This window comes from Hylobates moloch, unplaced genomic scaffold, assembly GCF_009828535.3.
Source record: "Hylobates moloch isolate HMO894 unplaced genomic scaffold, HMol_V3 SCAFFOLD_2, whole genome shotgun sequence".
Classification (NCBI taxonomy): Eukaryota; Metazoa; Chordata; class Mammalia; order Primates; family Hylobatidae; genus Hylobates; species Hylobates moloch.
This window is the reverse complement of record NW_026652277.1, coordinates 45213501-45225835: the sequence shown is the minus strand read 5'-3', so window position 1 is coordinate 45225835 and position 12335 is coordinate 45213501. Positions and strand designations below refer to the sequence as shown.

General features: G+C 41.5%; 1 protein-coding gene across 1 annotated transcript in view; it reads right to left on the bottom strand.

The window, feature by feature from the left end:
- The window catches only part of HSD17B11 (hydroxysteroid 17-beta dehydrogenase 11), a 47180-nt gene extending 36028 nt beyond the window's left edge, over nucleotides 1-11152 (bottom strand). Inside the window, exons 1-2 of the mRNA XM_032144126.2 lie at nucleotides 10729-11152; nucleotides 2119-2226 (exon numbers count right to left, since the gene is read on the bottom strand). Of these exons, the coding sequence (XP_032000017.1) occupies nucleotides 2119-2226; nucleotides 10729-10938 (318 nt within the window). The 5' untranslated portion in view covers nucleotides 10939-11152. The remainder of the gene's footprint in view (nucleotides 1-2118; nucleotides 2227-10728) is intronic.
- Between the last annotated feature and the right edge of the window lie 1183 nt (nucleotides 11153-12335).

Here is a 12335-nt window from a genome sequence, read left to right as displayed (position 1 = left end):
AAAAAAAAAAAAAGAAAAAGGAAAAAGTTCTGATACTAAAATGGCCACCTCAAAACAGCTACTTCAAAATATCTGATTCTCAGCTTGCTTTCATTATTAAGAAATATACAAATCCCAGCACTTTGGGAGGCCAAGGCGGCCGGATCACGAGGTCAGGAGATCAAGACCATCCTGGCTAACATGGTGAAATCCCGTCTCTACTAAAAATACAAAAATTAGCCATGCGTGGTGGCGGGCACCTGTAATCCCAGCTACTCGAGAGGCTGAGGCAGGAGAATTGCTTGAACCCAGGAGGCGGAGGTTGCAGTGAGCCAAGATCACGCCACTACACTGCAGTCTGGGCAACAGAGCAAGACTCTGTCTCAGAAAAAAAAAAGAAAGAAAGAAAAGAAAAAAAAGAAAAAATTTCTGATACTAAAATGGCCCCCTCAAAATAGCTACTTCAAAATATCTGATAATGGGCTAGGTGCGGTGGCTCACGCCTGTAATCCCAGCACTTTTGGAGGCCGAGGGGGCGGATCATGAGGTCAGGAGATAGAGACCATCCTGGCTAACACGGTGAAATCCCGTCTCTACTAAAAATACAAAAAAATTAGCCGAGCGTGGTGACGGGTGCCTGTAATCCCAGCTACTCCGGAGGCTGAGGCAGGAGAATGGGGTGAACCCGGGAGGAGGAGCTTGCAGGGAGCCGAGATTGCGCCACTGCACTCCAGCCTGGGCGACAAAGCTAGAGCTAGACTCAAAAAAAAAAAAAAACTCAGGCCAGGTGTGGTGGCTCACGCGTGTGATCCCAGCACTTTGGGAGGCCAAGGAGGGTGGATCACTTGAGTTCAGGAGTTCCAGACCAGACCAGCCTGGCCAACATAGTGAAACCCCATCTCTACAAAAACACAAAAATTAGCCAGGCATGATGGCACGTGCCTGTAATCACAGCTACTCGGGAGGCTGAAGCAGGAGAATAGCTTGTGAACCCGGGAGGCAGAGCTTGCAGTGAGCCAAGATCAGGCCACTGCACTCCAGCCTGGGCGACAGAGGGACACTCCATTTCAAAAAAAAAAAAAAAAGAACTCAAACCTAAAATTCCATAAACAAAGAGGTTCTCAAGTCTTGCTGAATCACACTCTTTATACTGCACTGAATTAGAATATCCAGGGGTAAGGTCCAAGAATGTGTACTTTAAGGAATCTGCCCAGGTAATTCTGATGACCTTGCTGCCATTAAGGTATTTAGTTAACAGGTACGAACGAGAATGCGTTCAGAGTGAAACCCCATTATATACAGCACATTGCAATTGTATCTAGGAGAGGCAAATAATGCTTTATAGAAATAGATCTGCTGGGAGCGTGGCTCATGCCTATAATCCCAGCACTTTGGGAGGTCGAGGTGGGTGGATCCCCTGAGCTCAGGAGTTCGAGATCAGCCTGGGCAACATGGTGAGACCCTGTTTTCTCCCAAAAATAGAAAAAATTAGCTGGCGTGGTGGCACATACCTGTGGTCCCAGCTACTTGGGAGGCTGAGGTGGGAGGATTGCTTGATTCTGGGAGGTGGAGGTTGCAATGAATCGAGATCATGCCACTGCACTCCAACCTGGGTGACAGAGTGAGACCCCCATCTCAAAAAAAAAAAAAAGAGAGAGAGAAAAGAAAAGAAATAGATCTATCTACAACAAAAACCCGATAAAGAATAGCTTTATTGTAACTTTCTAACCCAACTCTATGAATGGGCTTCAGAAGACCCTGTCAGCAATTCTGCAGGTGTCATCCAGGGATAGTTACCTATATGAGAATCATGGGTGAGGTGAAGGTGCATGGGATGCAGGGTGGATAGGGTGCATTTGAGGCCCTGCCTTCAACCTACTGAAAGAAAATTTCTAGAAGTAGAGCCCAAGAGAATATATATATATTTTTAACAACTCCCTGGAAAATTCCAGAATATACTAATATTTGAGAGCTTCAGTTCTCGGTTCTAGTTTTGGGTTTGCTATGAGCTAGTTCTATAACCTTGGTCAAATAAAACATTTCTCAGGTACTTCATCTATATCACGTACAGACTGGGTCATCTCCAAAACACCTCCTAGCTCTAACATGATATGATTCTATCTAAACACAACATTTCACCTTATTTGCAGAGCTGTAAATATCTTCTCGGTTGCTGCAGTCTACCACAAAGGTATGAACCTTGGCACCCAGTCCCTTGCATTTGGCAGCTGTTTCCTCCAGTCCATGCTAGAAAAGGCAAAAAAGAGGGCAAGGTAATAATTGATATGAGCATATTATATCAACAGCTGAAAATAATTAAAAATAATTTTTAAAAAGTAGTGAGATTCTTTCCATTTGAATTGGGGAAGATTGTAACAACACATTTTTGGCAGGTATATAGGCACATTTTGCTTTTAGTATTTTGACTAGCTTCTTTTATTTGGAACTGAATTTAAAGCAAGCTTCTTAAAAGAAGATAAAAATCTTAAAATACTAGTTTTTATATTTATGAACTTTGAATACTTTGTGAATGTCGGTATCTCTGTGTATTCCATATCAGGCTTTAAAAAAATATAACATTAAGCTTTTTTCCATGTCATTAAAAACTATTCATGGATGTCAGTTTACTGGCTGCAAAAGAAATAATGAGTTAACTACAGTTCATTAAACCACTTGTTCTTTCAGCATTTTAATGTGAAGGTCATATTCACTGAGCTTAGAAAAACCTTGACACAAATATGAATGAGGTAGAGTCCCGAACCCAAGAAGTTCTCTGTGTAGTAGAAAGAAACATAAGTATCATAGTTAAGTAAGACCACATAATACTGTTATTGTTTTGATAATAAAGGACTGAATATTGGCAGTTTCAACCTAATACATTGTGATGAGTATCACAGCAGAGTTCTATACAGGGAGTTATGGGAACACAGAGGGGCACACAATACAATTCCAGCAGTGGTTTGCCATGCCCTTTCACTTGCTTTCCCCAGGGTGAAAGCACACATCAGGCAGGGTGTGGGCAATGACAGATAGGAGATTGGTCTTGTGGAAACCACTAGTAGGATCAGTGTTGTTGGATGGATCATAAAGTTCAAGGCCAGTGGAAGTTCAGATTAAGGTTCCACATGTCATATTAAGATTTATCAAAAAATGAATGAGGAGACACTGATTAAATTATAGTGTCAGGTTTATGTGTCGTATTGATTATTTTGGCTGATGTATGGAGGGTGGATTTTAGGGGTCAACGCTGGAGGAAGAAAAAAACCGAGAGGCAGTTACAGTGATTCAGGTAATAGATGACACAAACTTGAATTGTGGCACTAGTAGAAAAAATGTAGAGGAAAGAATATCCTTTAAAATATATGTTTAGAAGGTAAAATCAGTAAGACTTGGTGGGTAGATGAGGAAGGATGGGGAGGAGCCACAACTGACATCTTTGCTTTCTAGTTTTGGTAGCTGGCAAGATCACGCTGCGACATGTCAGACAGAGATGACAGCAGATTTGAGGAAAAGGGGTGATGAGTCCAATTTGGGGCACCAATTTTGAGTCAACTTAAGTTTAGGATCATACCATTGGGGTTTTTTGTTGTTGTTGTTGTTGTTTGCTTGTTTGCTTTTGGCCAATTTTTGCCTTTTTTTTTTTAACTTTTAAGAGAACGTCTCAAAAGATATTTTGGATTAAGATCTAGTCTGTGCACCCTGCAAGCCAAGTATTAGGTTGGTGCAAAAGTAATTGCTGTTTTTGCCATTATTTTAATGACAAAAACTGCAATTACTTTTGCATCAACCTAATAATTGTCAACTAATGCACTAATGGGCAGACCCTAGGAGGACTCATACATTTATCCACAGAGAGGATGGTGAATCAGTGGACACATTTGTAAATGGCAACTAATGTTGGAAAGGCCAAGTCTGGACAGCTGTGGGGAGAATTAGTAGCTTGTGTAGTGAGCCTGTTATGATAATAAAGGGAAACAAGTTCTTTTTCTGCTGCGGGAAGTCAGGGACCCCGAATGGAGGGACTGGCTGGAGCCATGGCAGAGAACATAAATTGTGAAGATTTCATTTTAATATGGACATTTATCAGTGCCCAAATAATACTTTTATAATTTCTTATGCCTGTAATCTCTTAATCCTGTTATCTTCATAAGCTGAGGATGTACGTCACCTCAGGACCACTGTGATAATTATGTTAACTGTACAAATTGATTGTAAAACATGTGTGTTTGAACAATATGAAATCAGTGCAACTTGAAAAAGAACAGAGTAACAGTGATTTTTAGAGAACAAGGGAAGACAACCATAAGCTCTGACTGCCTGTGGGGTCGGGCAAAAAGAGCCATATTTTTCTTCTTGCAGACAGCCTATAAACAGATGTGCAAGTAGGAGAGATATCGCTAAATTCTTTTCCTAGCAAGGAATATTAATATTAATACCCTGGGAAAGGAATGCATTCCTTGGGGGAGGTCTATAAACGGCCGCTCTGGGAATGTCTGTCCTATGCAGTTGAGATAAGGACTGAGATACGCCCTGGTCTCCTGCAGTACCATCAGGCTTATTAGGGTGGGGAAAAACTCTGCCCTGGTTAATCTGTGGTCAGACTGGTTCTCTGCTCTCAAACCCTGTTTTCTGTTGTTTAAGATGTTTATCAAGACAATATGTGCACCACTGAACATAGACCCTTATCAGTAGTTCTGCTTTTGCCCTTTGAAGCATGTGATCTTTGTACCTACTCCCTGTTCTTATACCCCCTCCCCTTTTGAAACTCTTAATAAAAACTTGCTGGTTTTGAGGCTCAGGGGCATCATGATATGTGATGTCACCCCCGGCGGCCCAGTTGTAAAATTTCTCTTTATACTGTCTCTCTTTATTTCTCAGCTGGCCATCACTTATGGAAAATAGAAAGAACCTACATTAAAATATTGGGGGCAGGTTCCCCCAATATTTTTCTTTTATGGAAATCTCCCTCACAAACTGTAGTATACTCTCACAAGGAACTCTTATTCCTCAAGGGACATCAACATCTCAGGTAAACTTTATTTTGCTCTCCTATACTTAACCAGCAGCTTTTGGCATTTCCTTTTACAAGTATATTTTATTAATGTTGTATACACATATGATAGAATATTATTCAGCCTTAAAAAGGAATGAATTTCTGACACATGCTACATGTACAACCTTCATTATGCCAAATGAAATAAGCCAGACACAAAAAACAAATACCATATGAGTGTACTTATATGAAGTACCTAGAGTATCATATTCATAGAGACAGAGAATAGAATGGTTGTTGCCAGGCCCTGGGGAGAGAGAGGGCTGGGGAGATATATTGTTTTAATGGGTACAGATTTTCAGCTTGGGAAGATGAAAAATTTCTGGAGAGAAATAGAAGAGATCACTGCATAATAAGGTAAATGTACTTAATGTCACTAAACTGTACACTCAGAAATGGTTAAAATGGTGTGTTATGTCATATATTTTACCACATTTTAAAAAGTTTTTTAAAAGTATATTGTATTGGCCAGGCGCAGTGGCTTACAACTGTAATCCCAGCACTTTGGGAGGCTGAGGTGGGCAGATCACAAGGTCAGGATTCTGGGAACAGCCTGGCCAATATAGTGAAACCCTGCCTCTACTAAAAATATAAAAAATTAGCTGGGTGTGGTGGTGGGCACCTGTAATCCTAGCTACTTGGGAGGCTGAGGCAGGAGAATCACTTGAATCCGGGAGGCAGAGGTTGCGGCAAGCCAAGATTTTGCCACTGCACACCAGCCCGGGCAACAGTGCGAGACTCCATCTCAAAAAACAAAAAAGTATATTGTATTGATTGGGTCTTCTCTTTTTTGAACAAATATATTTCCTTACATGAACAAATTTTACAATAAAAATTTATGTCCCATTTATTCTGTTTTCAGAGATTTGCTTATTACTGGTTGGCTTTCTGTAACCACCAAGCAACTAACCACCACTCCACTATGTGGAGGCAAAGATACCCTTCTTTCACATCTGCTGTCTCACTTTTGCCCTGTTTCCTTGGTCTTCCTCATTTAGGTCGGTCTGCTTTCCACACCTTCTGAATTGTGCAACTTTTTTTTTTTTTTCTGAGATGGAGTCTTGCTCTGTCACCCAGCCTGGAGTGCAGTGATGCAATCTCAGCTCACTGCAGCCTCTGCCTTCCCGGTTCAAGTGATTCTCCTGCCTCAGCCTCCCTAGTAGCTGGGATTACAGGCATGTGCCACCACACCCATCTAATTTTTACGTTTTTAGGAGAAATGGGGTTTCACCATGTTGCCCAGGCTGGTCTTGAACTCCTGGCCTCAAGTGATCCTCCCATCTCAGCCTCCCAAAGTGCTGGGATTACAGGGGTGAGCGACTGCGCCTGGCCAGTGCAACAAATGTAAGTTCTAAATTCCTCCAGAAAAAATTCTGGATAGTGCCCTGTAGATAGCTGGCAAGAAATAAAAAATAAGCAGATCTTCAGGAAAAAATGAATTCTTCCTTTAAAATGTTTTGCAGCACAGTACAATTCCTCATAACTCTTCAAGATTCCCTTTGGTAACTTTTTTCAAATATGTTTGTCTATTGCTACAACTAAGACCTTTACACCCATTACCTTGATTACTAAAAATTGAAAAATTTTTTAAATTCCTCCCATTATTTTTTCAGTTATTCATTAATTCAGTTTTTCATTCAATAAATAGTCTTTGAGCATATACTATATGCGCACCACTTACTGTAAATTTTTCTTTCCAAACGAGTATTTTAGGAGAAAGGGTCTCCCTGTTGCCCAGGTTGAGTGCAGTGGCTATTCACAGGCGTGATCCCACTACTGAACAGCACTGGAGCTCTGACCTGTTCCATTTCCAACCTGGGCTGGTTCACCCCTCCTTAGACAACTTGGTCTCCTTCACACCCACTGCCAGGAGGTTACCATATTGATTCTGAACTTATGCAGACATGCAGAGTGCACCACAGTCCAGAACTCCCGGCCTCAAGCAATCCTGCTGCTTCAGCCTCCTGAAGGGGCTGGGGCTCCCGGAGCATGCCACCATGCCTGACTACAAACTATTCTAACCAGGCATGGGAATGAGAATAGTCAAGAAGTGATAGATTATCACAAAGCAGAATGAATAATTCCCATTATCAGTCTCAGTGGAACAACAAAGCTGACACTACCATTAATTCTTCCCTAAATTAACATATGGTACATGTGGACATTGCTATCCTCATTACATGGATGAATCTAAGAGATTGTCTTTGTACTCTAGGTGAAAGGGCCCTCCATTTGGCCCCTCCCTGCCCTTCCAGCTAGATCTCATAACAATCAAACACCACTCCACTTTCTTCCTCATTCTCCAGGTATTCACCAGCCCAAGAGCTTCTCCAGTTTCTGCTACCTGGACTGCTCCAAATCCCCACCCTGTCCTTTCCCAATCAGGTTTAGTGGTTCTCAGATTCTATAATTTCAAATCTATAAAACGGCAAGAAAAATAGAGTGGGATGTGTATACCGAACTAGGATTGCCAAACTTTTGGCCAAATAAGGACACTCAAAACTAACAAAATGACCCTCATATGTTATCATTGTAATTTCATTAACAAATATATTTTTTACCCACAAAAAGTAGGAAGGATATAATCTCAAAATAAAATATAGATTATTTAAATTAAACTAATTTAACCTAATAAAAACTCACTACATTGTCCTCAATTTTTCTGACCATTACTCCTAATCTCTGCTGCTACCAACCTGGTTCAACAGTCCCCATCATGTCATCTCATGCCTGGATTATCACAGTAGTCTCTTACTTTACTTGTTCCTTCCATCTTTTCTCCTCTTATATCTCTTCTAAGCCCAGCAGCTGGGGGATCCTCTTCAATAGGAATTACCCTCAAAACCCTTCATTGACTCAACAGAGTAAAAAGCCAAAGTACAGGAAATTTTATCATCTGCAGCTCCAGCCCCTTAAATCTCTAGACCAGTACTGTCTCATAGAAATATAATGCAAGCCATGTACATAATTTTAATCTTTCTAGTAGTCACACCAAAAAAATAAAACAATCTAGTGGTATATTTTATTTAACCCAATATATCTAAGTAATTATCATTGCAACATGTAATCTATATAAAAATTATTAACACAAAATTCTACATTCTTTTCTTCATACTAAGTTTGCAAAATCCAGTGTGTATTTCCACTCACAGTGCATCTCAAATCAGACTGGCCACATTTTGAAAGGCTCAAGAGCCACAAGAGGCTAGGGGCTGCTACCTACCATTGTGTTGCACAGAGTAGATCTAGACCTTTCTTGTGCTTCTCTCCCTTCCCTCAGTCTGTGCCAGGCTTTGCATTTGCTGATCCCTCCCTGCAGGACTCACTGTGCTCTCAGCTTCCTTTGATCTTGATTCAATTATCTCCATCCCAGTGGGGCCTTCCTGGCCACCACTGTAAAGTCAACACTCCCCTCCTACCCTCCCCACCATATACAGTTTTTTATCTACTTTCACCTTTTATTTTTTTCTTTATACTTAACACCATCTAACAATTATACATTTTATTATACAGTGTGGCATACTGCCCCTAGCTCATGAGGCTCATGGCTCATGTCTCCCTCAGTGCTAAATCCTCAGTTCTGCATTAGAACAGTGCCTAACAGATAATAGGTGCTCAATAAATATTTGCTGGATAAATGCATGTCACTGAAGATCAGAGAAAATTTTATACAAACCGGCACTGGACATTGGAAGTCATTAACCTAACTAACTCTTACATATATTTAAATTTTAGCTTAAACCACACTTTGTCAAGGAATAATAAGAACTAACACTCCAGTGTGTTTACCTTCTACCAGCCACTGTGCTAAATGCTTTGTGTGCATTATCTCATATCATACTCCCAGCTTTTTGAGGTAGGTGGTGTTATTTTATGCATTTTGCAGAAAAGGAACTAAAGCTGTGGCAAAGTTGAGTAAGTTACCCAATCAGAAAATGAAAGCTCAGATGTGTCTGACTACATCACCATGCCAGACCTTGACCATGCTGGTCCAGGCTGGGCCTAGGTTGTATATTTCATTGCACTTGTAATTATTTTTTATTTATTAATTGAATTTAATTAATTTATTTTTAAGACAGAGTTTCACTCTTGTTGCCCGAGCTGGAATGCAATGGCGTGATCTCGGTTCACTGCAACCTCCGCCTCCCAGGTTCAAGCAGTTCTCCTGCCTCAGCCTCCTCAGTAGCTGATTACAAGTGCAAGCCACCACGCTCAACTAATTTTTTGTATTTTTAGTAGAAACCAGGTTTCACCATATTAGCCAGGCTGGTCTTGAACTCCTGACCTCAGGTGATCTGCCCGCCTCAGCCTCCAAAAGTGCTGGGATTACAAGTGTGAGCCACTGCGTCCAGCCTGTACTCGTAATTACTTAATGTCCATTTTCCCTACTATGAGGTCATGGAACCTTATTTTCTGTTTGTCACCCTGTCCCTAATGTCTAAGCAGTAGACAGTCAATATTTGTTGATTGCTGTCTTAATCAGCCACTCACTGGGTTAACCCTCATTTAACTTCGCATCCTTTGAATTATTGTTTACAGCATTGCATGTCAACTAGTGTGTAATGGATAATGTTTCAGGCTATCAGGTATCTTCTAGAAACCCCTTTGTTCATATACCAAAGGTCAAATAAAAGGTTAGATTCTAGGTCCTCTTCTCCTCCCTAAGCCACACCTACACTTGTCCTAGGTAAAAAATTACATTGAAAGTTTTCTTCCCTTTTATTGTTTTTACTAAAAGATGCTTTCCCACCACTCCTTCAGTATCACAGGTCAAACGTGATTAAAAAAAATGCTTTTTAAAAAAATTTGAGACACGGTCTCACTCTGTCACCTGGGCTGGAGTGCAGTGGAGCGTTTACAGCTCACTGCAGCCTCCACCTCCCAGGCTCAAGCAACCTCTCACCTCAGCCTCCCGGAAAAGATGCTTTTTAAAATTACTCTTGGCAATAACTATGGCAATGTAGCATTGCTTTCTGTTGAGTATAATTTTTTTTTTTTTTTTTTGAATGGGAGTTCCCCTCTTCCCCCCAGGCTGAAGTGCAGGGGCGCGTTCTCTGCCCACCGCCACCTCCGCCCCCCGGGTCCACGCCATTCTCCTGCCTCACCCCCCCAAGAAGCGGGAACAAAAGCCCCCCACCACACCCCCCGCTTTTTTTTTTTTTTTTTGTATTTTTAGTAGAGACGGGGTTTCACTGTGTTAGCGAGGATGGTCTCGATCTCCTGACCTCGTGATCCGCCCGCCTCGGCCTCCCAAAGTGCTGGGATTACAGGTGTGAACTACCGGCGAGTATAATCTTTTAAACCACTTATCTCATTAACAGCAAGTAAGACTTTCTCTTAATAGGTACAAGCTTCTTACTCTTTTAATATATAGCTAAAACGATTGCTTTTTCCCTATTTTTAAAATAGAGGGATCAATGAAATCAGGTTCAGGAGAAAATTATGAGTTACCCTTAGGGCAGAAATGGGGATCAATTTACAAATGGGGCAGTAACTGGAACTCTTATAACCTCTAGATCTGTTTATCATGTGATCATACAACATATTAATTCATGCCCTCCCATCTGCAAAATGGCAATACTAATTTTTTTTCCTCCCTGCTTTACAGAGATGAGGTAAAGGGTGGTTGCCAGCAAAATGCAGACATGTCCACAGATTAAAGGTACCAGAAAGTAAAACATAGTAAGCACTGTTACCTTATTTATATCCCAGAGAACCAGCTTGCTTTTAAGTTTAGCAAATTCATAGGCAGTCAGTCTCCCAATTCCATGCCCAGCTCCTGTAATCAGCACGATTTCGCCGGTGACTGATTTTCTCCTCTTAGGAATAAAAAGCCTCACGAAGGACTCTAGGGAGCAGAGGATCAGTAAGGGGAGAAGCAGGAGGACGTCCAGAAGGAATTTCATCCTTTTTGTGGCTGCGAGCGTTTGGTGTGTTTTTTACCAGTCACTCCAAACTGCTTCTAGAGGGTTGCTCGATCTAACACCAGAAAGAGTAGGGGCGAGAGCAAGGAGGAGCTCCCCTATCAAAGAAAAACAACTCCGAAACCGTTCCTTCCGCTGGGCTGGGCTTTGTTGGTGTTTCGCAATTGGCTCGGGCTGCAGTGCTTGCTAGTTCAGAGATCTGGGAGGGACGAAGTCCGGACCTGAGCAAAGCTTCCTAGTTCTGCTTCCCGTAGCCCCCACGCGGTGTGTGGCCGCGATTGTCTTTTACCCACTTTCTCCCGGTGTCGTGAGCCGGCCTTGGAGGGTTAGCTACTCACTGGTTTTCCTAAATTGGGTAAGTTCCAAGGATAACCGACAGTGTCCGCAGGCCAGATGCTTCTTTCAAAATTGAAGATTGCTTATCACTAGATGGGGGTGCCCTGGGCGCGGCGGCTCTCGCCTGTAATCCTGGCACTTTGAGAAGCCCTGGCGGGAGGATCGCTTGAACCCGGGAGTTCGAGATCAGCCCGAACAACATAGGGAGACCCCCGTTCTCTTAATTTTTTTTTTTTTTAATTAGCTAGGCGTAATGGCGCGTGCCTGTAGTTCCGGCTACTCGAGAGACTGAGGCACGGCAATCGCTTGAGCCCAGGAGGTGGAGGCTACAGTGAGGGAAGATCGCGCCACTGCACTCCAGGCTGGACGAAAAGGCCAGACCTTGTCTTAAAAAACAAAAACTAGATAGAGGAAGCAAATGTAGATTCCTATCTTAAACGATCCTGAAAAGACCAATCGTTCTGCTTCCAGCTGAGAGATTACGCTACATCACATTTTAGTTTGAATTAAGCAAGATTTCTGGAAGACAGGGGAAATCTTGTCTGTTCAAGGACAGCTAGAATCAAGCGCCAGGAAAAATTGTTATCGTATTAAAGGGATTGTTTCCACAAGAAAGAAGAGTATATTTGAATAATCATTTTTCACTTGACCTATTAGAGTTTGAAAAGAAAAAATATATATCGTACTTTAAGAGTTTTATCTTTATTCAAGTGAATAAATAGCAAATCATTTAGCCTAAAGATTACCTATGTAACATTTGGTTTTGTAGCCTATATAAATGGGTATTCAGTATATGTTAACTAGTGACTTGAAAAAATTCTAGAGATTGGTTACTGGAAGAAAAGACCTAACTAGGGCTTGTGTGCAGTAAGAGCTTAATAATGATATTGTATGCATTTTTTTCCAACTCATTTTTGACAGACATTGAATTTGGGTTTTGCACAAGACACTCCGGTGCTTGGGAAGAGACTTTGTTGTGTGACAATGGTCAACTTTTATATTTAAGAGCCAGAAAGATCACACAAAAAAATCAAAGTTCACAA